Source organism: Pseudopodoces humilis, chromosome 10, assembly GCF_049639895.1.
Source record: "Pseudopodoces humilis isolate 2021_Gansu_Grassland_sample_001 chromosome 10, ASM4963989v1, whole genome shotgun sequence".
In the NCBI taxonomy this organism is placed as follows: domain Eukaryota; kingdom Metazoa; phylum Chordata; class Aves; order Passeriformes; family Paridae; genus Pseudopodoces; species Pseudopodoces humilis.
In genome coordinates, this window is record NC_142209.1 from 1247174 (window position 1) to 1274747 (window position 27574).

Below are 27574 nucleotides of genomic sequence, written 5' to 3' on the forward strand. Positions count from 1 at the left end.
AGATACTCCTTTCAGAGGCAAAGTGGTCCAAAATACGATGTTCCAGCAGAATAATTTATTATCCACAACTCAAGCTACGTTTTCTATATGACCGTAATAAATTAACATCCATCACACACACATACAAATATATTGTATGTTTATGTGAACACTGCATTTTCAAATTAGTCATTTCAGGGAATTAATGTGTCATATGAAAAGCTCAGCTTGAATAAACACAAAATTAATTCAACGAAGTGACCGAGACAGACTATTATTCTTAAGAAACTGTGTGTTCTTGTTTGCCCTTCAGCAGGGAACATGTGAAGTAAGTAAGTGTGCAGTGTATCTGTGGAATACTGTCCCAACCTTTCAGAAACCCTGGGTTAGGATGGTCCAGAAGGTCACAAGTGGCCATAAAGAAGAGCAAGTTAGGGGTGCTGAGTGGGAATGTTCAGAGTGCTGTTCTGTTCATGGAAGATGACAACAGAAGGGCCACAAAATCAGCAGGAAGAACATCTGATCTCATCTCAGGAGCTGTGCACTGCTCTGTGTGTAGCTGCACTGTTTGCCAGCAGTGTGAACCACGCACCCCAGTTCTGAGCACATCTCTCTTCTTCCTTCCTACTCGGCTTTGACCTTCCTCTGCCTTGTTGCCTCTCTCCTCTTGACTTAGCTTGGAGCAAGAAGGGGAGCAAATGTCCTGGCTGTCACCTCCAGCTGGAGTTGCACCTCTTCTTGTCCATGATGCCAGCTAATGGGATTACCACAGTTGTTAATGGAGCCATGGAGTGCCCTCATTCACTACTGATCCAATACAGCTCGCAGGGGCAGGACAGTTTCAAGACAGCTTTTCAAGATGCCTGCAGGTGCAGGAAGTTCAAATCATCACTGTTTCTCTCTGTTTACTCTCAGATGTTTTCTCTTCTAGCATAAGGCAGCCTAGAAATGCACTGCTTTCAGACAAGACAGGAATTCCCTGCTCAACACTGTCGCTCTAATCCTGCAATGCCTCCATGGCAACTGTTATTAAACGACTCCGTTATGAAACTAAGTAATTTCTTGGGACAAAACACATCTTCAGGTTCCTGTATTTCTGTCAAACAACTGCTATTGCTTGATTCTACTTTCCTCAAGTAGAGAGATGTTAAAAATCAAACCACCTCCTTCTACTAACAGTGTCATGAGAGAGAAAAGGAAGAAAAAAAAGAACCAAAACCAAACCAAACTCAAATTTTTGCTAAAATTCATTCAGTGCATCAGCTTTGTTTGAAGACTGCACTTGCAACATCATCTTTATTCCAGAATCACTTCTTTCAGTGCTTTTCAGGTTCCTTGTTTTTCTGTCTTCCCCCATCTTGCATCTCTTTAACTTACCCTTCCTCACCACATAGGTCTGGTCTAGACTGAGAGTGATGAAAAGCCATTTCACTGCCAGATCCTCTCTGCTGAACTTTTAGAGTGACTTGCAACAGTCCCAACTGGATATCACTTTGTTTTAAAGCAATTTTTTGTTGAATAAGGCAGGAGCAAGTAGTTCAGGAACAACACTGAAGATGATTACAGCTACCTGAGATGCAGTAGATAGATCAAACCTCAACCCTATGCAGAACAAGTGATTCTTCAGATACTTTTGTTCAACTGCCATTGACAGTTTTGTGAACTGCCCATCACAAAATTCCTGGGCCACTGAAGATATAAACAGCCTGCCTCTGGCTGATGAAGGGAGCTGCTGAGAGAAGTTAAGAGTCAGTGGCAGCAGACATGGTACCCAGGCTGTAAATGTCTGGCATCCCATGAACTTTGTTCTCCTCCATCTTCAGGACAGTCATCTGGGGGAGAGGAATGTAAAGGAAGGCAGTAACAAAATCCTATTGCCAGTCTGAAAGAGAGCCATCCTTTTAGGGGCAGCAATCACTGAAGCTCCTGCAGCAGAAGTGAAGACTCTCCTGCATCTCTCATGGCATTGCAGCTCAGGCAGCTGAAGAATCAGCTCTATGTAAATGCCATTTCAAATTTCTTATGAATTTTGACTCCAGACTTGCTGTATTGTGACGTTTTAAATGTTTTTACAACCTGCTTTCTGGCAAAGCCCTCCAATACTTATCCTCATGAAGAATGCTCCTTCTTTCAGTGCTTCTGTTGTCCCTATTCATTGCAGGGGGCTTGGGCTAGATGACTTTTAAAGGTCCCTTTCAAACCAAATGATTCTGTGATTCTATTCTTGATTCTATTCCATGACCAAAGTTGCAAGATGAGCCCAGGTTTGCACCTGGCAATGTGACTGCCCCAAGCAGTGGAGCTCATGTTCCTGATGGTTGTCACAGCCACTGCCACCAGGCTGCTGCTAAGAAAGATTGCCAAATATTGCATTCTGTGGTTTAAAAACTGTCTGAAAAACTCTAAAAGGCAGAAATGCCAAGGTGATAGATTTACAAAGGTGGCAGGGAACGGATAAGTTGGAAAGAAACCAAGACAAGATGGTGAGAAGGAAAGGAAGGAATATGTGGGGAAGGGAGACAAATGTACCAGGCAGGAAACCAAGTGAAAGGAGGAGGTGAAAGAGGAAGCAAACAGGATGGTCAAGAAAGGGACAGAGAGGGAAAGGCTGAGAAAAAAGGGGAAATAGTGAAAAAGGACCCAGTGGAGGAGGGGAAAATGCAGAGCTTCTTTCTAAGAGATAAGAGAAAATAAATGGAGTCTGCAGCTGCTTGAAGCAGCCAGCAGCAGAAGTAACATATTACTGGGTGTGCATTTCAACAAGAGATGTACTTTAGACTGGTAACAAATTACACAGGGCTGTCTTCCCTCTGGGCAGAAATCACAGAAATAATAACTGATATTCTCGTAAGTCTTGTGATTTTGGGGTCCTCAGACAGGCAGAGTTGGAAACATACTGACTAGAGAAGGGCAGTATTCCCCCCTGGGAGGGGCTCTGGCTTTGCCTGTGTAGCTGTATATTCTTTTGCTCACAGACATGAGATGAAGAATGAAATTAAATTATTCTTTGGCTTTCTTTTCTCCTGAGGTTCAGCAGGATTTTGAATTCTGTCCATGTAACACTTATGTCTCTTTGCCTGCATGAAACAATCCTAATTGCAGACTTTACTTTTTGACTATAACTTCTGCCAAAGATCCATTCAAAGAGGAGAGAGAGCTGTGCTCTCCTACTTGGGTGTTCAGATTAAGATCATCCAAGTCAGCATGCAAACACTAAGGTGGGCTCTCACTCATCCTGCCAGAAGAATTTGGTGCAACGACTATTTGATTGCAGTTTATATTCCATTAAAAAATACAGTAGTAAGCTTTTAAGGCTGCAAGGTCAAACTTTCAGGAGAAAGAAGATTCCCAGGCTCAGGCAGGATAACCCTTCTGGCCTTATATGCCTATGCACTGTGACAGATTTTATTCAGAGGATCATGTGCAATTTTTGCACAGAATCCCCTTATCATTCAATGCACAGGGTTAGACATTTCATGAAATCTTTTCAAAGAACGCTAATCCATAAAAATCCATCAGAGAAAACTTCATGAATGGTTGATATTTGGCAATCAAAGAGCTGAGTGGGAGCCTGTGGGCTGGGAGAAGTCAGCCAGTAATGCTTTCTGCACTGCTCCTGACTTGGTCTGAAAATTTCTAATTACTGTCAGGTAAAAAAGTACCTTTTTGTGCCAGTCTGGCAGAAATATGTAATGATGGCTTACATCTAGATTAGCTACCAACACAGCAGTGATGGAATTGGCCTCAGTGGCATTACAAAGGGGAGCTGCAGAGCTGCCACCAGCCCTTCCCTGCTGGCTGGCTGTGGGTGGGAGTAAATTCTAGGGACAGTATGTGAGCAGCACAACGTGAATTCTCTCCCCAAGAGAGAATAATGTCTTGCCTCAGGTGTAAAGAGCAGCCCCAGCCCTGGGGAGCAGCCCCAGCCTGCCTGAGGGTGACACAAGTGCTCCAGGGCTTCACATCCTGGGGGGTCACGTTTGTCTCAGTGACAAAGTGAGGAACCATCTGTTGGTTGGGAAAGCCTTGGTGAATCCACAAGATTCAGAGCAGGACACGGAGAAAAGGGCAGCACCCTTCCACCCACCCCACAAACACCAGGGCCTTTGCTGCCAGCAGAAAAAACATTGCCAATTCAATTGTTTTCCTCGTGCCAAGCTGAGATTCCCATTCAGGACATTCAAAAGCTAAATATCAAGCATCCACAGTAGAACTTAAATTGGTGGAGATCAGCCTTTCCACACAGGCAGGCAAGCACACATCAGGGTAAGCTGAAGTGCTCCTGGTGCCTGCCTAAAGCCGTCTCACCAAAGCAAGCACACAGCTGCATTTTCTTTCAAAATACTACTGAAGCCTTTTAAGAGAGAGGGGTAATAATCCAGATTCTGGCAGTGGGGAATATTTCACAAATCATATATGCTTTGGCATCAAGCCCTTAAAGCCAGGGGCCTTTACTCACAGGCTTTGCTGGGAGAGATCCACCCACCTCAAGTGGGATTAATTAAAAGAGGCATGTATCATGCAAATAGTTTCTGTTTCCTTACAGAAATATTCGGAGCACATAACCCAAACCAGCTTTAGAATCAGAGTGAAGCAGGGAAGAAAATGATTTCCTGCTCTCCTAGCTCTTTTCCTTTCCCTGTACATTAAGGGAGGAACAGTGAGAAAATGCTGAGAGCTCACCATTTCTGTACAATTCCTTTGATTAAATGCTAATAAAGTAGAAGAAAAAAATTGTGTTTTCAATGACAGGGGCTGTATCTCACAGTAAGGTGCCAAATTTTCCTCACCAAACGTGTGCTAAATCTGTTCATTGGACAAGGACACAATCCAAGTCTTAACCCCTGAAAATGATCTTTTTTTCTTAAGGCAGAACAGGAGAAAATGGGAACTTTGTATTTCTTCAGCATGTCAGGATTTTCAGCTCCATGTGACAGGGACAGGGGCTGCAACAGAAAGCTCCTTTGGAAAATGAGATAAACTTTAAAAAGACTACTTTCTCCTCAGGAAGCTAAACTATTTCCCTAGATAAGAGAGATCCCAACACTTCAAGGAATCACTGCAGAAAATGGTGGTGGAACAATCAGAGCACAGAGCCCCAGTTCAAAAATAAGTCACAGAAAAAGCTCAAGTTTCCACAAGAACTCTTCCTCAAAACTCCTTTTTTCCCTTTTAATATCTCAGACCCATTTTCTGAGTCAATTTCCTATGATCCTGCAAAGGCTGTTATTAAAACCAGACCAAGCGTAGCTGAAATTCCAGGGCTCAAGAGAAACATTTAATAGGCGCAGGAGCTGGCCACACTGTCCCCCTCAGGTGATTTCCCCTGCAGCCCCTTCCCTGAGATTTCCTCCCTCCAGGTTTAGTCAGCAGGAGAAACCTGAAGTTTTGGCAGAATGGTGAAAACCCTCCCTTCATTCTTTAGAAGTTGAGATTTTTTTTTCTGTCTGAGGCTTTCGTAGCTCTAAAAAAGAGAACCAGGATCCAGTCCAGAAGATGTGTATTGCAGATTATTTTTTTCCACAAAAATGTCAGGCAGTCTCACATTCAATTCAGTATCCAGCTACAGTATTTTAAAATCACTGACCTCCTTTATCCGCCACTGCTTTTCATGCCACCAGTGGCGCTCCCGAACCGAGTCGTTCCCAGGCTGCTTACCCATGTGTCTTTTGAGTGCTAGAAAATTCCTTTCTGGTCTCCAGCCCACCTATCACTTTGGCATGAAAAAGATGATCATCAGACATGCTCTTGGCAAGGCACTGGGGAAAGCAGCGTCCATGCACGAGCACGACGGGCGGGGGGAAGGAGCCGCGCCGGTTTGCGGGGGTCGGGAGCCGTGGTTCTCTCTGGCAGCACAGCTGGCAAACTGCACCTCATCCCTGCGTCACATCTGGCCTCTGATGGCACAGAGGAAACAGCAGGGCCAGCACCCTCTGGCTCAGCCCCAGCTTCTCCCAGCGAGGGGATGATCCTTGGGCTTCTTCCAGCAGTAAGTTTGGAAAGGCAATTCCAGGTTTGTCCCCAGCGGTCCCTACTGCAAGCTACAGGATATCCACTAAGGTGAAAGAGTTCTTCATTGATGCAACAATGCCCTTTTCATAGCAAATTTATAAAAATACTTCATTCCTTTGATATACCTCATTTATTTATGCTTTCTATTATAAAGGGTAATTATATTAGAAACACTGAGCCTCAAATTTAAGTTACTGACAACTACGACAGATCTCACCTATTTAAAAGAAAATTCACCTCCAAAGCTTTTCTTCTCAATTACCATTTTTAAAATTGAAAATGTGCACATTTTATTTTTGTTCCTATTTAGCTGGCCCTTTTTTCCCCAAACTGTGAGTACTTTCAATGTAACAGTTAATTTATCAAAAATGGAGAAACCTCTTTGTTCCAACATTGCCTTATCTGCCCACGCCTCTCATAATTTAGAAAGTTAATGAATCCCTCAGAATCAGAGGTTTTTATATATATATATGTATATATATAAGTGATTATGTGTATTACATCATTGTGAAAATAAACATTAAGGACATTCTATTCATATAACTTATATAAAAAAGCAGTTAATGCCATAGAAAATTATACAATATGCAAAGCTACTTTAAAAAGTCCTGCTAAATGCAAAGCCCTGGCAAGGAAAGGAAATAACACACTGAAGATAATCTTGTTCCTTAACTAATTGCTTGGTACCATATGATGTACTCTGTCAGACAACTAGGGACTGGAAATGACTGGCCTTGTGGGACAAGAATCACACTCCAGCAGTTTGTTCCACTGGTTCTACAAGAATTGCTCTTGTTCTCTGCCAGGAGAGCCCTTGCTTCCTCTGGTGAGGGTTCAGAAGGGCAGAAGTGAAGAGCTCTACCCCTGTCCCTCTCCTGGTGGGGGAAGGTGACTTCTCTCAACCAGAACTGGAGTTCTTCATGTAAGCCAAGCAGGGTCTTCCAACTGACTGACTAGAATTTTTTAAAATGAAAGAAATCTCCCTATCTTTTCAAACAATTTAAAAAATTTTAAAATCCCTTCCCTCAAACCCTTTTGACCGTGCAGGGAATGCCCAGTTTTGCTTTGCCACAAGACTTTCTCTACGACAGCGCTCGCCTTCCCGCCCACGTAGCGGCTCAGAGTCTGTGTCGTGCCAGAGGGAGAGAACCACGCCACCACCAGCAACTCCCAACTTCTTACCTTGGCACGCTGGGAGGAGCCCGGCTGGGCCGAGAGGGAACCTGGGGAGGTCCTCCATGGGCGTCAGCGCTGGGAAACGGAGGCAGAGCTCCAGGGCGGAACGGGACTGGGGGAGCCCCCGACTGAGGGCCTGGAGAGGGGATTGCAGGAGCGGGTCCTCGGCCAGATAAGGGTCTGGTTGGGGGATTGTTCAGTGTAGGTCTCCTCGGAGTTGAAGGACTTGGAGGAGGTGATCTGGTGAAATAGCACAGATTTGAAAAGTTCAGTAAGGTGGGGGTTCGGGTTTTGGGTTCTCTTTGATGTATTTTATTTTACTTTAAACAAAAGTTGAAACCTATGACAGATGTTTTTTACTGGCATTTTCCTCTGCTGTCAGTGTCAGAGGATCACATACGATTAAGTCTCACGTGTTTCCCACTGACAACATACAAGCAGAGTGGTAAATATAATGGATTTTATTATTCAAGTCCTAATAATGTTTTGATAAGTGGAATTTCTAGGACACGGAGCCTGAGATGCTGAATTATTTTAACAGCTTGCAAAGGGAGGCCAAGTGGATACACAAACGGGGTGATAGAAGCAGCTGCTATTTGAAGCATCAGAAAAGCTGTAACTCCACTGGATGATCTTTTGCAAGGCAAATATCCTGTCTGGTGCTCACATAAACATCCCCCAGAACAGGCGTAGATGGGAAAATGTTTTCAGTTTCCTCACAGATGTCATTAAGACCTGGAAGAACATCTTCCCCAAAAGACAGGCAGGGAGTGAGCTCCTGATGCCGACTCCATCTGCCTGTCCTGAATTTGGTGCCGATGCAGATTTGAGGCTCCTCACCTGCGTGCCTGCTGAAGCCACGAGTCGTCAACAGGAGGGGGAGCAGGGGTGGAGACCGTGCTGGTGCTGATGTCCCCGATGATGGCCAGAGCCTCCTTCAGGGCCTGGTACATGCGCAGGGTCTCGTCCCGCCGCTGCGCCTGCTCCGCTGACTCCTCCATCAGAGTGTTCTGGTCCTCAGAAGAATACAGGTGAGCCAGCAGCTCTGCATTGATAAATTCTTTTACCTATTTCATCACACACAAAAAAATAAAATAAATAAAAATCCAAACCACCAAACAAATAAAAATCTCTATGGAAAATATAATGCTGAACAAATCCAGGGGGAGATCAATGGAAGCAGGAGGTTAAATCAGTTTCTCTCGCTACCTTACACCAGTTCTCTGCAATTCTGTATCTCTGAGATGACACCTCTGCTTACAGTTCATTTCTAACAGGTTTCCCAACAGCTCCCAGGAGCCAGCTGGCATTCTGGGCCATTTCTAAAGGGCTGACTGGGAAGTAAGTGGCAGTACCATCATATATAAATTCCCCAGGGAATGGGAATTTTCAGGTTTTATGGCATACCTGTCAATTACTTTCTTAGCAACTATTTACCCTACTGTAGACAGTGTCTTTCATTTCCAGCAAGACTGTCAGATTCTGAATAACCCATCCACACACATTCAAATTGAAGGGAGAAGTCTCCAAGTAATCTAATTTACTATATTGATTTCCTGCTATGCCTGCCCTGGTTATGGAAACCTGGGCCACATTAGGAGACATAAAAAGCTAGAGGTACTCTGATTAAATAAGACTGTGGTAAATAGACCAACTGCTGACCTACTAAATCCTTGCACTTGAGACTTCTGTTGCTGTTCTGATCTATTTCTCATCTGGTGCTTTGCTCCATAAAGTTTTTTTGAGCTGGAGATACTGATGATAATACATTCCCAGGATTCTGATTACATAAACCTGAGCTCCGTTCGCACATGGGTTTGTGCTAGTTTTGTGATTTAAAGCCTGACAGTGAGACTAAGGCAATGTTTGTGTTTAGAGGTCAGTGAGAGCAGTCAGACAGTGCAGGCATGGGACCCTTCCTGGTCACCAGCAAGGAGCAGGCAGCCAGGACAGACCTCACAGGGAAACAAAACCATATTGCCTGGCCTTGGCTGTCAGTTCCCATTCACATATGACAGGAGATGCACCAATTCTTAGCAAAGCTTGCAAAACTTTTCCATGAGTTTCACGCTGTTTTCCAGTAGATGGTACTGATCAAGAGCCAGAGTACACTACTTTCCTTGTGATTGCCAAAAACTCCACATTAAAAACATATCGTAGTTAAACAGCATCACATTCTGCTCGATGAAATGAGCATTTTAATGGCATCACTTCAAAAAAAGAAGTCCTAAAATTAGATTAAGGCCAGAGCTGATTGTAAACGCATTGTTAAACCACAAATATCTTACAGTTTGAAAAAAATCAGCCTGTGACAATTATCATGAGAGGTCCCTGTCTGTCACTGGCAGAGGATTTGAGTAAATCCCTGAACTCCTCTGGAAAGGGAAGACTGCTTTGTTAAGGATGGTTCTTGGATCAGCCTCCTGTGCTGTACCAGACAGAGGAACATCTTCCACCAGAGCCACTTTCTCCAGCTTGGAAATGGAAGGGAAAGTGATGCTTACTCGTGTCTGTTCCTCTCTGGAAAGCAGACTCCCAGGAACGATTTAAAACCTTTTCCTTCACAGACATCAGGCCTGCAGTCAAAGCTGAACCGTAGCAAGCACCCAAATGCCAGATCTGCCCTGGCACTCTGGAATGGGGAAGACAACACATGGCACTGCCTCGAATGCAAACACAACCCATTCCCTGAGCTGCAGCTTGCCACTAACAAGTCCTCTGGAGTTTTTCTCCCCAGCTGAGCTCACTATCAGCACTGTTTATGGAGCATTCATTGACTACTCTTAAGACCACCCTTCTTGTATAATCCAGGATACCAAGGCACCATGAGCTACAAATTTGTGTACGTGTGTTTAGTTTGGGCATGTTTGAATTGGTAATGGTAACTCAATGCAATTCTGTGTGGTAGATGTATTTTCCTTTAATGTAATCAACATCCAGCCTAGGGGAAGAACAAGGGATGTACTTGGAATACAATAATGTAGGCTTAGGCCCCGAACTATGCTCAGGGACAGCATCTAATTATTTTCTCTACATTGAGTTTGAATCTGATACTTTCCTTGAATTATAACTACTTGTTTATGGGCCCACAAAGTGGAAAGGAAGTTCTAGGAAAACTTGGGAGGTTGCAATTGTCATGGAAACAAATTCCTTGGGATCGATTTGTTTCCAGAGGTTTGGAGGCAACATGATGGGGCAGCAGAAAATACAGAGTATGTTCATTAAGGGGGAGGGAGGGTGTTTTCACTTAACTCCTGGTGGATGGGTTGGACTTCTGAATACTCCAAAGAACTTAACAGGACCCACCTTCCATCACAGCTCCGCTCCTTTCCAGACCTTTGCATAACCTTTTGGCAGGGCTCAACACTCTTAATTCAACCATTTCTTTCTCTTTTCAATAACCCTGATTTTTAAAAATTGCTATTTTTATTGTATTCAATATGGTATTTTACTGCCTATGCTGTACAGAAACAAATTCATTAATGCTTGTAGTGTCACTCTTCACAGCTCTTTCAAATATTTTCTTTGCCACAGATTTAAACTCTAGGATGGAGGTGTAGGCCTCAGCTCACTAGGAAGCCCAAATGCAGCTTGGGACCATGAGGTCAGCTGAAATGTAGCTGATGTTTTAGTGTGTGGTTTCTGTGTGCCAGCCTGGCAGGCTTTATCAATGTCAACCAACAGCTGATGAGACTGAAAGCACGAAATCTTCCAGTAATCTACTTCTGAGGGATGCACACACTTCAGAGACCCCTAAATGATTCCAGATGAGGAGGTGAGTGGCAGAAAATTTAATGTAAGCTTTCAAAAGCAACTGCTCACTGAGCTCTGCTGTTTATGAAATGAAAGCTAAACCCCAGCCTTTTCCAAGGGCACTGGAGATAGGCTAAGTCAAAGCAGCAAGCTGCTAGCAGTGATCTGAAAAGAGCAGTGAGGACACACACTCAATTTATGAAATCTACAGCATGGCTGATTTCCAGAAAAAAGGGCAGCTCCATTGTTCCCATGGTTTTTTTTAGAACTTCACCCATAACTGGAGCATTACCTAGATCCTGACTCCCCTAAACCTGAAGAAGTTAATGAAAAATCTCTTGCCCTCGTGCAAAAATTCTGCTCATATTAAATACGCCAAGAAATCCCACTGAAATTTCCTGTCCAACCACCTAACTCTTAAGTGCAACACAAATTCCACAGGGCTAATGAAATCCATCAGATGAAGGCTAGAGGTGGCTCTGAGTCAAAAGTAAATGCTACCTTCTAATCACATTTGCCTCACAGCATATTGCACTTGTAAAGGCCGATTGGTTTGATGACCTCTCAGAAACGGTGCTGCTCAGAACTAGCAGGGGCTGTGCTTCCCACTAGTAATTTATATGGCAGCAGGGGCACTAATATTAAGCTTAGTTTTCAACAAGGTCCATTCAGAACTCTGCCAAGATCCCACTGCAGTGGAAAAACAATGGTATCTCAAAGCTGTTTTGTTAACCAAATAATCTTCAGATCTAAGAAAGACACACACAATAAATCAACCAACCACATCTGCTTATCTAAACAACAGTGTCAAAAGCTTCCAGATTTATTCCTTGAAAATGGTAACCTGAAAATATAAAGAAACCTAAACAAAATAAGAACTGCTTTATGAGCCCGTGACAAAGGCTGAAGATTGAAAATCAAGGGAAGCACAACTCTGCTCTGCTGCTCTCACAGGCTGCCCACACGGAGCTCCCAATTCCTTTTCCTGTTATATCAAAACCACCCCCACCTCGAGTTACCTTTAAATAATAACTTATGTTCTGATTAAAATTAAATTAATTCAGTCTTTAGGATTTTGGGATAAGCACTCAAGGCAATGTGCCAGCCTTTGAGAAGGCTGCAGAACTTCCAAGTACTATGGAATACTGGAATATTTTGTCTACAAATGTGACATTTATTCTTCTCTCTAGTACCTGCTGTTGCTGCTCTATTCCAGAGGTGTGTTTGAGAGTGAGAAATTTGACAGACACGTTGAACTAATTTAGAACCATGGATTCTACTTACATTATTGATCATGAGGTGCATGATTGTTTTCGGTATCAAATCTCGGATACATTTGTTAATAATAGACATGTAGGAGTCCACAAGATTTCGAATTGTCTCCACCTGTCTTTCCAGCTGGGGATCCATTGAAAAATTATCTGCTTGGCCATTCTCTTCAGTTTCAGTCTACAAAGCAGAAAAAGAAATAAAAAAAATTCTTCCAAATTTCAGTAAACTTGAAATATATTGGGGGAAAAACTCCTGGACTTAAACTGTAGTAATCCAGCAACATAACTCTGTATACAAAGACTATCCACAGGTTAAAATATGAAGTCTTGGCCTGTTTCACATTAGTATTCAGCACCATGAACTTATCTTTAATGCCAAATGAGACTTTTTGCACAAAGTACATGTATGTATTTCCACACAAATTTCTAACTTTATGTTAAAGAAAGTTTAGTAAAGACAATAAAGAGTAAAGACTCACAGTGGTAAATGTCACATCAAGAGATTCTCTCAGATCACTTACTGCAATACTTACTATCAAATCTTTTACCATTCACATCTAGCCAGCTGGACCCATGCAAGAAAGCAGCACCACAAGTCTGGATTTTGAGTTTTACCCTTCTGTGGGTTAAACCCACCCCTCTTATTTAAGGCTGACCCATTTGTGACAAATTTTGTCACAAAAAATCTGAGATCAGTCTCAGACTTGTTAGATGTGAATAGCACCTATATAAACAAAGAGTTTATAAAAGATAACAGCAAAAGCATCATTGCTTCCAATGCTCAAGGCTGGATTATGTATTTGAGGTCTCTTTTTCATTGGACAGAAATAAACCTTATTTGTATGTAAACAGCTGACATAATTAAATACCAGGAACTTTAACTGGAAGCTAAAAGGCCTATACTTTGCTTCAGTCTGGCCTGTATAAATATAGGAAAACCTTAAAAAAAAAGAAGTAGTAGCCTTTTTGGTGAAAATCAGACTGCTGTCTGAGGCTCTAAGATGCCAAAAGAATGGAATTTCTACCCAGACAGTACAAAGAACAACGTTCCCCAAACTCTGATGTAATACTTCATCCTGAAAACAACCCTCAGATCATTATTAGCACAAACTATAAAAATATAAAACTGTTCTGTGGGTATTTAGAAGCATAAAATCCTAGAGTCACAAAGTGCTTTGGGTTGCAAGTAGCCTTGCAGCTCATCTCCTTCCAGGCAGGGACACCTCCCACCAGCCCAGGTTGCTCATCCAGCCTGGCCTTGCACGTGAAGAACACAAAGAAACAGAAAGCACTGCAAAAACTGAAGAAGCCCATGAGAAGAACGAGTTCTGTATCAGCCCTGCCAGCACAGCTCCATTTACAACAGAGCTTTTTGCTAAAACTGGCACGTGCCTGGTGCTTTAAAGATTTCTGGAGCAGCTGAGATCGGTATCAAACCCACCAGTGAAAGGCCATTAGTGCTAAATATGCAAACATGTCACACCAAAGAGTTTTCTCCCTGCAGGAAACTGGGCCAAGAAGGGATTCCTGGTTTCATGTCCTAGTGCAGGGTCTGCTTCTGCTCACAAAGCACTGGCAGATAGACCACTTGTAACCTTTTATACAGCTTGGGCAGTCCAGCCTAAATGAAATGGTGTACTTGTGATGTGTTTGAGTTTTGTTAAGAAATAAAACCCCATGTACCATGTAGAAACAAAATAGAGTGTTTGTAAAAGAGCTTGCAAAAGTACAGGTGAATTACTGGAAAAGCAGCTGATCTTTAAAAATAATTAGAGTGCTTCCTAAAAATCTTTTGAGTGTGGAGGATGCTGAACGAGCTCTTGATGAAAACAGGGTTTTCAATGCTGTAGCACAGGTAGGCACTACCTTATAAACCTTAATCTTTTTGTTAATAAACTGCATATAGCCAAAAATCACAGTGCAAAGATTATTTTCCTTAGCCTCCATGTCTAAAGAAAAAAAAAAAAATGGTAATTTTCCTTGTGAAATACCAATTCAATAAAAAATCATACATCTATCATATATCTGCAGATTTCAGCCAAGTAACTGCAGACCAAAAATGCCCTCTCCCCAGTTCCCCTGTATTTCACATCTATTCTCTTTCTTTTCTTCTTTGCTGTCTATATAAAGTGCAGTTTATTCAAGTATTTTTTTTCCTTTTTTTTTTTTTTACTCTTTAAATTACAGATTGCAGTAAGATTCCTAACTGGCTAAGCAGCAAAGTGACAGATGTTTATCATTATCCTCATCAAGAGAATGTAAAGTAAAAATAGTAATTTGTCTCTGATCTTTAAGGCAAAGGGTAAGAGTCTCTTGTTTGAAACTGTAACAGAGCTGACTTCATACTGTTGATTTATTTTCTCTGAAATCAAAAAAGATCAATCTTTCATGACTTTACAGTAATTTATTATGAAAGCTTCTGGCCATAGTATTTCTAATGATTTGATGTCTCAACTGAAGGCTTTTCATGCCAGAAACCATCTTGTTTGCATCGCATCATGCAGATGGAAATCTGCTTCCAGCAGATTTCTGTGCCCTCCAGGACACCTCCAAGCATTAAAAAGCTTTCTTTTCTCAGCAGCCTCTGCTCGGTGCCAGCAGCAGCAGCCAGAAGTGAGGTTGCCTGGTAAGGCTGGGCATCACAAGTGACAGAGATGCCCTTTTCCACCTCCAGGCCATTCTTTTACAACAGCTCTTGTCTCTCTGAGCCTCACAGTGACTCCATCTTCAGCCCAAGCCCCTGCCACTCTTTCTTACAGCACTCAAAGTCTGCTCAATGAATAAACCCAAATCAAACACAGGAGCAAACCCTCCCAGCTTTCTGACCACTGCAGGAAAGGAGAAGGAAGAAGGTTCAAACAAGTTTCCATGCCTCCTTTCCCAGCAGCCAAGGCAGCCCCAGCCCTTTCAGCTCCTCATCCCAAGCCAGAACTCACTAATTCCAACACCAAGTGTTAAGTGACAGCACATGAACCTGGACTAAGTTTTTAGTCAGTTGACTCTTGCTTAATACTGCTATTAATTGTTGACAGGAAAGGAATCTTACTACTTCAAAGGAATGCAAATGCAATCACTTTAGGGAGTTCCGTAAACCACCAACAAAGAAGCTAAGGAAGAAGCTAGAATGCTAAAAAACAGCTAAAGGAAATGAATTCATCTGGGAAAACTCTAAATCAGGGGTATGTGATGAAAACACAGCAAGGCTACAAGGAAGCAACAGGTGAAAAAACCACAGATGAAGAGAAACCAGTGTGGGAGCCAGGGTGGTGCTTCCATGTAATCTTCCACACAGCCACAGACATCCTTCCCTTCTGCTCCCTGCACTTCAGGAGATTAAAAATATCCATCCCCTGCACTCTGCTGTGGTCTCACCTGTCTTTCAGAAGCTGCTCTGTGATCCCTGCATAAAGAGCTGCTACTGAAACCCAAGGTACACCACTGCTCCTCTGCAACTTCCCTGCATTTAGACACCTCCTGTACGAGGAGTGTGTTAAGGATTAACTAATGTATCTTACAAGAGCAGACTAAAAACTGCCTGTGAAATCCAAACCACTTAAGTTTGTGGGAATTTTACTGCTGGCTGCAGTGGGAATAGGATTTCATCCTTTCTTCCAGAAAAGTTATTGATCTTCTGAAGATTGGAAACTCTCTGCTGCAGGGGGAATGATTTAGTGTGGTACTGGGGATGCAGGCACAAGGAACTGTGTGCAATCCAAAACAAAGGAGTAATACCTTAGGATATCAGGGTCATTCTTCTGATTGTAGAAATTATAAGCAAGTTCATAAGGAATGTCCCAGGGAAATTTAATGAAAAGTGATTCCTTTTAAAATTCACAGCAAAACTGGGTAACACACTGAAAACAGTCCTGAGCTGGCCACACAGAGAGAGCGATACTTCTAATTTCCATGATTTCATTACATTCAGGGCAGCTGCCAGCATATTTAAGCATGTCTTGTATAACATTCCTGATGTCAGTTCCAAGAAGGAGCATTTGTCTAGCATTTTCATTAGAGAAGTGTATCAACCAATTTTCTGTAATCAAAGAGCCATTCTATTAACAATGACCACGAGGAAGCAGACGGGAAGGTAACTGACTCAAGGGTAAAAATCAGAGCAGCAGCAAAGCCATGCTCGGTACAGTAAGAAATATGTCCATGGCTGCAGGAAGAAATGGCTCATTTAAAAGCTGCTTTCAGCTCTTTCATTTACAGTTCCAAGTTCATAACAACAATGACCACCTGAGAATTAATTATGCCAGCCAGATTAATTCACAGCTGCTGAAAATACATATAAAATCTGTTTTATGTATTCCTGTCCAAGTAAGTTTTTTCTTTAATGCACCAACACTCAGCACACTGCAGTTGTCCTAACCCCCCCTGCTTTTCCCTAAATCTTTACAATTGATTCTCTCTTCATTGCACTTTGATGCTGGATATATAATTTAGCTAAGATCCTCTCAGCTGTACATAGTGTGCCTTTTGCCAGAGGACTGCTGAAACCACATGATGGCTTCACACAGTGAGGTTTTCTTACTGGAAGGAACCACAAGTAAATGACAATACTTTTGTGTATTTACAACAAAGCAAGCAGCAGAAAAAGAACACTTCCCGGGTAGCTTGGAAGCTGGCCTTTTCCCTCACAGAGGGTGACTTTGCCACTCTCTTCCATGCTTTCAGCATGTCCTGACTTTGTACTGCTGCTCCCTTTAGTGAGCCACCCACAGGCTGCTCCTTTCAGCTGCTGTGCCTCCATGAGCAGCCCTGAACTGCACACACCCCATCTCTCTCACTTCACAGCTCCCAGAAGAATGAGTGCAATTTGGTTCACAAGTATTTCACTCTCCAGATTAGCCTGAGCCATCAATTACTGTGATTCTTCTCTGTTGTTCCAGACACTGCCCAGTTCAGACCATCAGCTAAATCCTCCTGCAGAATCCACACACTGTTCCCCAGGTGGCTCCATGGCTTTAACCATCCCAGATCCTGTCAGGCTCTCTCTCCCTGCCTCATTCCATCATGAAGCTGATTTGGAGCTGTGAGACTGAGAGGAATGATGTATTACCAGAACTCCAAGAAATCTGGATTTACTTCCATCTCACAGTTCTTAATAGATTGAATAGATTCTTAATAGATTGAAAATCAATCCAATCTCCTTTTAGAGCAGGGATTCAGATCTTAGGGGTAATAACACAGATACCACCCATTTCAGACTTCAGCAAAGCTTTCTGACACAATCTCAAGTGACATTTTCATTAATGGAAGTGTGCTTTCCCTGCAGTTTCTCTTGGATGCTCATTGCCATAGAAAAGCTGTCAATGGCTCGCTGGAAACTGGAGAACTCTATCAAGGGGACTTTCATATGGGCTGTGGTTTGTAATGTGCTTATTAAAGTCTTAATGCTCAGGATGGTGGGTTATAGCCTGGGTTTACTACATAAATGAGAATGAGAAGAAACTGGAAGGGGATGTAGACAAGTTAGATGACAGGACCAGAGTTCACAACAGCCTAGAGAAACAGGTTGAAAATTTAGATAAATTCATTGTGAATGGGAAGTATTTGACTTTACAGATTCTCCTCAGCTGGAAGGGTGTCACACTGTGGCAAAGTGACCACACAGACTCTCCAGTTTTATTCTTCCAGATCTTCTTTTATAGACAGCTCTGAGCAGGTCTGAGAAGGTAAAACTCTCATTGCTCATGAAACCAACCCATCACCATCACTGGGCAGCTGGAACAACACCCCTGGGCCGTTTCTGACAAGCAAACAACAAGGAACAAACAACACCTGCAAAGGTTGTTTTCCTTCTCCAAGGACTGTTGGGATTCCTTCTTATGATTTCTCAGGCCAGAGGGAGAGAGTTGTGTGACTCAGTTTCCCACAGGCTCAAGCTAGAGCCTGAAGCCTCAAAATCTCTTATTTGAGCACTGTCAGTCCTCACAGAAGGGACCCACACAAGGATCATCAAGTCCAACCCTTGGCCCTGCACAGGACACCCCAAGAATGCCACCACGGGGTTCCTTAGGCAGGAATAAATCATTTATAAACACAGAGTGTGAGAATGGCCACTTCAGGAGCAGTTCAGCAGGAAAGGAGCTGTGCCCACAGTGCAACATAAACTGAGCATGATTCAATAAATGTCTGGCTACTACAAAATCAGTACAAGAATTGTGCATCCAGTGCTGCTTATTGCACCACCAGAAATTTAAGGAACATTTTGAGAGTGTCCACAGGAGCCCATTGAATATTGCTCAGGGCTCTGTAAAATATTACCTGAAGACAAAAGGTAAGATAAATTAGGATTGAAGTGTTCAAAAGAAATCACTTGTGGAAGGGTAGAGATGAACGTCTTTGCAAACAGCAAAATATGTCAAATAAGTATTTGGAAAGTGTTATATGGTAAACACAGTGAAGCACAGAAATAGATGGACTAGGAGAGCTGCAAATCTCTTCCAAGGATTAGAGCAGCATCCCTCAGAAAAAACCTAGGTACAGAGAGATTTTTCCTTGAGAAAAATAGGCAGCCTCTCACATCCCTTCCATCCAGAGGGTGCTGCTGGGTGCAGAGTGGTGTGAAATTGCCCACCACATTGCAACAAGAAGAGGGATTCCTGAAAATACCAAAAAAATAAAAAAATTACAGTATCTTCTACTTTTTGTTCTGTGCAAAAATCGAGTGAAAAATCAAACCTTGCTGTGAATGGCTTTCTCCCCTCAAAGAATCTGCACTTCAGTTTCACCATGTGCTGCCATGTACACCTCTCACACAAAGGACTTTTACATAACCCACCCTGCACTGCAAGTTTTGACTGGGGGCCAACAGCTGCTTCATGCCTTTCAGAAGAGACTGCTGGACAAGCAAAAGCAGAAAGAGGCTGGCATAAGGAAAACAGCACCTTTGTTTATAAAACAAATACTACTTTGGAATTTGCAAACTTTTCAGTCAAAGAATTTCCCTGTCATAACAACACATGAAGTGCCTCATACTTAGCAGAGCACATTACCAAAAAATAAAAATAAAAATCTAGGATATGAGATATTATTGGCACAGCATTTGCTATTATTTCAGTGTAGAAGGATGTCAGTGGATATTGCAAACGTGGTGAGTTACCCTGGAATTCAAGTCATGATGATGATGATGATGATGATGATGATGATGACACGAAGTGTGGTCAGATGATGTTCAGGCTGAAATTTATTGTGGATTTGTTACCAAATGCATGAAACACATTCCCAGAGACAGCAGCCTGATCCATTAATTGTGAGGGGAATAGGATCATTTGCTGTGGAAGGAGGCAATCAATGGGTGGAGGCATCAGCCGGACATGTGAGGATTAAAGGATTAAAGCTACTGGCTGTGGTATGCAGTCCCCTAAGAACCAAAACAAATACAAGTCCCAGAGTTTCTATCAAAGATGATGAAAACAGAAAGCAAGAAAATTAGTCATCCACGAGGCTGTATTAATCCATGGGAAGTTTTAACACAAACACTGAAATCACACCTTGCCTCTCTGTTATTTACTCCCTTATTTAGCAGTAACCAAGCAAGAGAGGGTCACTAACAAAATTTTCCTTATTCCAGCAACATTGCACAAGGCTCAGCCGAAGGATTCCTTTAGGAACAAGGAATTTTCTTATTTTTGAGATGAAATTGGGGCAAGTAAGTGCTCAGTGCACAGACAGAGGCTAAGTGAAATCCTTTGCCTGAGATGACATTTTTAAAGTGCAGCTTACGACTTAACGTGTCTGCGTGCAAGAGTTGCACTTTTTTCACCAAATGTCATCATTTCAGTGGTAGGTACCCAGAATAATGAATTAAAATCATAATCTGTTTCAAAGGAATCCTGTACTGAGCTCCTTTTCCATGGTCCTTCCTCATTTGTTCCAGCTGAGCTGGTAACTTGTGAGTACTCAGCAGCCTGGCTGAAGTAATAGAGGAGGAGGAGGAGGAGGAGGAGGAAGAGGAGGGGGAGGAAGAGGAGGAGGAGGGGGAGGAGGGCAGCAGATCCATGTGCAGATCCATGTGCATGCCGAGAGGGATGGGCTCAGAGGGGCCTTGCAGTGGGGGAGCTCTGTACAGCATCCAGTGTGAGGCTCTATAAATTACAACCTTCTCTTTTATTTTTATTTCACCAAATGCAATGTGTCCCCTCTAACTCCCGCTCTTTTCTGTAATTAATGGTTTCTAGGAAAATATTCTGAAATTCTCCCCTGATAAGCACCTAGACAAACTTGATGTTTCCTCTCTGAGACACAAAAGAGGACGTTAAACTGTTTTCACCCCCACATCCCTCGAGCCATGAGAAGTACCAGATCTGTCTCTGCTGGGCCAGACTAAGCCCTGGTTCACCACAAACTCAGTGCAGCACCGACAAATGATCTCCATAGTAAATGATGCAAATAAGAAATGTCAGCATGTTCCAAAATTCCTCACTTAATCTTATTGCCAGTTGTATAGTCTGGATAATCAGTAAATAAATCCCTCTAACTTTGCTCAAATCCTCAGAGGCTGAATACACAAGAGCACTTTCTAATTCATTCTCATTAACCTTCCCAGCTCTAAACAAAGTAATTTCCTACTTTTCTTATGGTCTGAATTTTCCACTGGCCTCTGCAACACCTGATTTAGCAGCAATGATTTCTCACTTGTGATTTCTCTTTCGAACTGGCATTGTTCCTTTTCTTCACACATGTGCTTGCTGGAATAGCACGAATCAGCAAGATTTAAAACCTCCCATTCTCAAGTTTGAAGCCCCTAAAGGGAAATTGCAGTCGTGATGCCAAGGAACACAGTCGTACATTATTTGACTTTTCCTCAGCCAGGCTGACAGCAGAGGGGGAGGAGGGGAGGAAGGAAAGGGGAAGGGAGAGGAAGATGGCATTTTAATAGCACCCACACTGGTTTCACACAGTTGGATCCCTGGGCTCTGGAGCGGCACCGTTTCCTTTCCCCTCTGCCCCACATTCAGCCAGCACTGCTCAGCTCTATGGGGAGGGCGCTCAATCTTTTTTCCCCAGCATGGACCACATCACAGCAGAGAAATCTGTCTCACAGAAACCCCCTAGCCCACCTTTTACCCCCAATTCCGACAGCCCATTACCAACCCAGGCCTTGCAGGGACCACCCCACCCACATGCCAGATGAGCCAACATTCCTGCCAGGATGAGATGGATTATCCCTCCACCTCCTGGCCCAGTTCTCAGTCTCTGTAGTACCAACAGTAATTGCCTAGCTGGAAAAAAAAAAAAAGTAAGAAAGAGGAAATGTATTTAATCTAATTTTGTAAGTGGACATACAAACCACCAGCATTTCATGTAGATAAATGTGCCTTTCCCAGATGTCAATCATATCCCAAGCATAGCTTGAGCTCTCATCAAAAAATTTTATTTGGTAATTCAGTTCCTAAGATTCAAAGTTCTCATCACATTAGCTCTCTGTCAGGGCTTATGGAAAAAAATTCTGGCAAGAACTCTTACCCCAGCAGAGCATCAATGATCACCATATCCATACTCTCCATTTAATGCTGCAAACAAAAATGGGACCTGCACCAATCCTGTAGCAAAAAAGCCTCAAAACAGAGCAGAGGAGGAATTTGAAAACACTGAGGGCTTTACTGAAAGGTAACAAATATTTCTAAACAAAAGAAAATCATCCATAGAGCAGCATTTTGGATTCATGCCACGAAAACAGAAATTGAAAATTATTGGGTAAAATTATTTTCAGAGTGAGAAATGAGTCGTGAGCAATTATACATAACATTTATGACGTGGTTTCCATTTTGTAAAACTATGAGAAACCCCTTCTATGCATTCTATAAAAGCAGTAGAAAATGAAAGTTGGGGGTTTTTCCCTCCTAAAAATACATTTTATTTAAGAGAAGGTGAGATTTTGGTGAGTTAATACACATCTGTAAGCAGCAAACATAAACACTTCATGTTATAAGACCACATTCCCTTTGGCACAAACCACAATGAAACTATAAAGTTTAAAACTTAAATCACTCTGACCTCCTCTCTGTGGGGAAGGTAAAGGATATCAGTGATTAAGACTGTGACCATATGGAGTTTACCTTTGCAGTTAAAATTACCTGGCTTTGCTGTTGCCACAAACAAACCTAACTTGGCACTTCACTTGGTTATTTCTGCAATTTAACTATTTTTAATGACCTATTAGGGTGTTTTCAGTTCAAAATTATTTCTTCTGTCACTGATCAGCAGCAAAAGGCAAAGTCAAGACTCATTCTTAAGGAAAGCCTGTCCTGGTGGCAAGATGAGGAGCAGGATCGCGCACAATCCTGAGGATTACAACTGCTTTTGTCAAGAGGAGGAAAAACTTCCACCCCCATCAGGGCTCCCCCTGCCCTGCTCCAGGGTTTGTGCCTGCTGAGGGAAGAGCTGTGGTTTCATGGATCATCCCAAGCACTGAATGTCCCACAGTGGAGCTACAGACACAAAATTCCCTTCTTCTTCCCCTATGCTTCTAAATGTTTTCTGCAATGAAATTACTGGGAGACAGCTATATCCAAGGGCAGGCATGGAATTTGAACCCATGGCCTTCTGGCTTGGAGGTGAGACTATTCCTAACCGAGCCAAAGTGACACATACATAATATGCTTTCAAGGATTTTAGAGAGCTCTGTCATGATTTAAAAACACTAAAGTCTTTGTGGTACAAACCACAGGGCAGGAAAGAGCTGGGGCTCCCTTTTTACTGCTAATTTTAGCCAATGAATTGTTTATAATCTCCTGCAAAATACATAAAGCCTTATTCTGCCTTAAGCTAAGAGAGAACAGCCTTTCAAAACTTAGATTCTTAATTACAGTGATCCCCTGCTACATGGGATGGAGGCAGGTTCCAAAATTGTGTCAGGGTATATGAAGTGATAAAAAGAGGATGAGTGAGCTATTTTTAAACATACTCAAAGACTTTGAGGTCAAAATCCCTGAATTTCTAGCCTTATGGCTACATTAAAACTCATGGACTATTAAGACCTTTGTGGCAAGAATCGAATATAATTTCATTTGAGACCCCTCTGTGTTCAGAGCCGTGTGTTCCCTACCAGCCTCCAAAAACTGGGGTGTCCCAGGGAGCCACCTTTAAGCACAGGTTATTTCCCTGCTGTAGCATTTGGGAGATAAAGGGGATGAGATGCTTCCAGCCCAGCACATTCCCTCCTCCTCCTCTTTTTTTTTCCCCCAGACATTCTGCAAACCAGAGGCTTGCCTTTGCAGATGGCCAAGAAGCGAGGGGGTTAGACAGAGCTGGAGGAATCTTAGGCAAAAGCACAGAATTTCTCCTTACTCTGCCCAGTGTGGAAACCCAGCACAGCCTCAGGCCTGGGGAGATTTGCTCACTTTCCCATCTGAATGTGCTTCCCATCTGAAGAGGGCAGCTGAGCACCTGCTGCCCAGGAACACTCAGTTTTAAACAACAGTCTGATCTCCTCTCCTACAGCTTCTTCCCCACCACAGGAAAAGGACTCCAGAACAAGTCCTGAGATATTTTTGACTGTTTGGAAAATCCAGACTTGTACCAAAATCTCTTCATGGAAATAAACCATGCACAGGCATCACCTGGGAAGGACTGGCCCTGCCTCTGCCCCCACAAGCTTTCCAGCACTGAGAGTGCCACTCCTAATCTCAGGTTTGACTCAGGATGAGTAAAAGCTGTCCCCTGCTATACACACATTGGTTTGGCTCAGTAATGATCAATATATACCTTTTTTTAACATGGGAAAAAGGCCACACAGTGAAAAAACCAAGCTGAAAGACTTTCCCTGCCTCACAAGTTGAAATAACTCTCAGATGCTTTTCACCATCCACATTCTGCATCACCTTTAGGTGTGTCTTACACTATAGGCCAAACAAGTGCAGCAAAGGCTTTAGGGCTCTGAGGACCCTCCAGAATTATTTGCACCATTTGCATTGTTCAAGGTTTTATAGGAAGCCACTGCACAGAGAGGAGCTGCTGGTTTGGAAAAGACAAGATGAAGGTTACAAACACCAGAGGAAGACAATGGACTCTAAAGCTGTTTTCAGGTGAGGGGACTTATTTGTCCAAATTCTGCAATTGCATTTACCTGAGCATCATTTAAACCTGTAATTTTTTTTTTCCATTTGTGATGCATGACATAAAATACTAATGAACTGTAGATGGCCCAAGTAAAAGCAAAAACTAGTCCAAACAAAACTCAAATCCTTTTCTTGATTGCATATGGATTTATAAAGCCATAAACCCATGTAACAAGCACAAAACAAAAGCCTTGTAAAAAAAAAAAGGTTTAGTACAAAAAAGGCCAAGTGAGCAGTTGAAAAAACCAGCCAGTGCTCTTGGTTCTGTTAGTAATTAATGTACACTCATGTTTCAATCAAAAGGAGTCACAGGAATGGGTTGTGCATTTTATCTACCAGAAGATCACAACTTATTATCATGAGAGGGTCTCAGTGCTGGATGGATCCATGTTCCTACTGAGGCATTTTGCACACATTTTATATTTTTACAAATTCATGCTATTAATCCATCCTATAAGTATTAAAGTCTAATTCAGAACTTCCCTGTGTTGGTCTGAAAATCTTTACCATTACAGGAGAATGTGGTGAGTTCAGGGACACTTTCTCTCCTTAAGGTCACGAGTTGTCATTCCTGGATGGATCCACATGAGTTTCATGAGAATTGCTCCTTTCAGGAATTGGGCTCAATCCATCCCCAACCACAGTCCCCAGGAATCTCCTTCCCAGTATCCACCGGCATTTAATTAAGACTACAACTGCTTCCTTACATTTCTGGAGTGGCAAAATCAATTTTAAAGCTTTTCCTACAGGTGCCCTTCATGAGTTTGATTTTCAGATTTCAAAGAATTCCTTAACTCCACACTACACCACAAATCATCCTTCAGCTACATCCTGTACTCCTGCATCCCACTCTGCTCCCAGCAAAACCCCTGCCAGAATTCCCACCGTGTTTAATAGTCCTGTCCTATTTCCCCAACTCCTAACTGAGGTTAATTTCTTTTCTTCAAGCATAAACAGAAAGCAGCAGGTAAAAAAGTTTTGTCTAATGTGGCACTAAGGCTGTGGAATTTACTCCCATGTGAGAATGGCACAATAAAGTCATTTGTTTAAAAGTAAATTGAAAACATTCCAGTCTTCTCAGGCTTACAACTATTAACTTTGGTTCCTGCACAGCACTGTAGAATGTCTGGCATCAAAGACACTTTGTACATTGCACTGAACTTGCACTGGACACTGTTAGTGGACCATTAATCACAGCAAACAAAGATCCCATGCAAACACAGAAATTTCTGACTTTTCACATGTTCAGCATGGCCTAGCAAAGGTTAACACCACAGCTGCTGGATGCTGCACATTTTGAGGCATGAAGTGTTGACAAGGCATCTGAGAGCGTGCAGATTTTTCAACTGATAATTACATATTCCACATTAAACAATTCTTATTTGTGCCTAATGCTGTCTAGAATTAGACAGACACCTACCTCAGCATGAATTAGCACAACTTCAATTCAGATGCCTACAAAAGCATGTCCTTCGTTCAGCCACACACAAGCTGTGAGTGCAGGGGCAAGAAAATCTACAAGGATGTGATCCAAGGTTCACAGGAACCACTGCTGAAGGAAGTGAAGGTTTATGGAAACAGGCACTGGGAGATCAACTCGCCTGAGGGAACGTGGAAGAGGAATGGGAACTGAACCAGTAGAAAAATGAAAGAATTGGAAAACAAAAACCACTCAGTGGCCAAGGAAGCACAGAAGAAAGGCCATGGTCTGGAATCACAGGCTGTGTTTGAGTTGCAGTTCACTGATAATGTCAAAGGACAAAGTGCTGTGGCCCAGGAGGGTGAATTACTGGCACTCACAGGCAGGTTTCTGTCATCCAGAGCAGGAAAGGGGAAAACCTGAGCCATCAGCCTTGAAGTTTCCTATCTGACAGCATGATTTCCACTGGGGTCCTCAGATCATGCTTTCACAGACAAAATTCTTGCACCAGCTTTCTCAGGTGAGAGAAACCTTACTGCAAAATCATCATTCTCTCCTAGCCAGGGCAGGAGATGGGAATGGAAGCAGTGAGGGAATAAATTGGTACCTTCAAAAAAAATAAAGAGCAAACAAAGAAAACCAAACAAAACCAAATAAAACTATGCAGAGTCCCCTGAAATGATCATGGATATCCACCCACATGCAGACATCAGCTCCCAGTAATGCAGCAGCTCCTGCTACTGCCCATGGAGAGGCTGCAGAATCACAGCATGGAGGTACCAGCACTTGGTTCTGGGGAACAGCAAGTGCAGCAGCCAGACTTAACAAAATGAGAAGAAAACTGATGCAAATACAGGCTTGTTAGTCAAACCATGACTGCATGCAAGGCTTTTGAACATGCTTCTAAAGAGAGACCTTAAATAAAATTTAAAAAAGAAAAATAAAGGTGGCAGAGCATGCCAAACTCAGTAAGTTAATTGATTTTTCAGATCTTTGATTCACATAGTGATACCCTTAGGAGACTGGCAAATCAGCTTAGAAAGATAAGTATTAATGACAGAATAGTGCAGTGAAACAACTTTCTAACAGATAAATAAGTTAAAATGTGGAAAGAAAAACTAGCAGCCTTGAAGGATTCATTTAATGTGGAAAGAAGAACTAGCAGCCTTGAAGGATTTAATCATCAAAGTGTTGCATGGATGGGTCCTACTGAAATAAAACAGCATAAACTTCCCACTTAAATTTGACTCTGCCCATTAGACAGAATTGTGAGTTAATGTCAACACAATGGGAGATTGAACCCTGTCCTGGAAGACACGGATAACTTCAAGGATTGAAGAAACAGAAACAGGATCAAATCACAGCTATATGCTGGCAGAGCAATGACAGCTGCTGCACGGGACAGGGAGCTCACCAGCTGGCAATAAAAACGGGAAGGAAAGGCCAGGAACATCCAAGTGAGCATCAGATGATTCCAAGGCACTGCTATGATGTGGCCATGGAAGGAGCACACGTGCTGGTGGTCTCTGCTCTGAGCAATGCACGCCTTGTAGAGGTAAAACTGTTCTGTACAGGACTGGCCACTGATGGAGTAGGCCACAAGACTTCTGGTGAGAGGTAACACTTGACACTTCCCCTGTTCTCAGGGCTGCTGCGCCATTTCCTTAAGAGTCAAATGAAACTGCACAGTGAGAATGAGAGTATTTTATTTTCATTGCATTGAAGATGCTTTTCAGCCTCCCCTGGGTAGAGCAGTACAGCCTCTGAGAGCCCTGGACATTTCAACTGGAAAAATTCTGCCTCTTATATGAACTGTATAGTCCTTTTCCTTCCTCCCCCACGAGATCCTTATCCATGTTCCAAACCATACTCCCCTGCCTTCAAGCTGGAAAGGG

General features: G+C 42.7%; 1 protein-coding gene across 3 annotated transcripts in view; it reads right to left on the bottom strand.

The window, feature by feature from the left end:
- Positions 1–27574, bottom strand: part of DNM3 (dynamin 3) — a 169390-nt gene that overhangs the window by 11549 nt on the left and 130267 nt on the right. For all 3 annotated transcript variants that reach the window (XM_088060307.1, XM_005528661.2, XM_088060306.1), the window contains 3 exons: positions 12205–12369; positions 8008–8234; positions 7174–7407 (listed from right to left, as the gene is read on the bottom strand). In XM_088060307.1, the coding sequence (XP_087916433.1) occupies positions 7174–7407; positions 8008–8234; positions 12205–12369 (626 nt within the window). The remainder of the gene's footprint in view (positions 1–7173; positions 7408–8007; positions 8235–12204; positions 12370–27574) is intronic.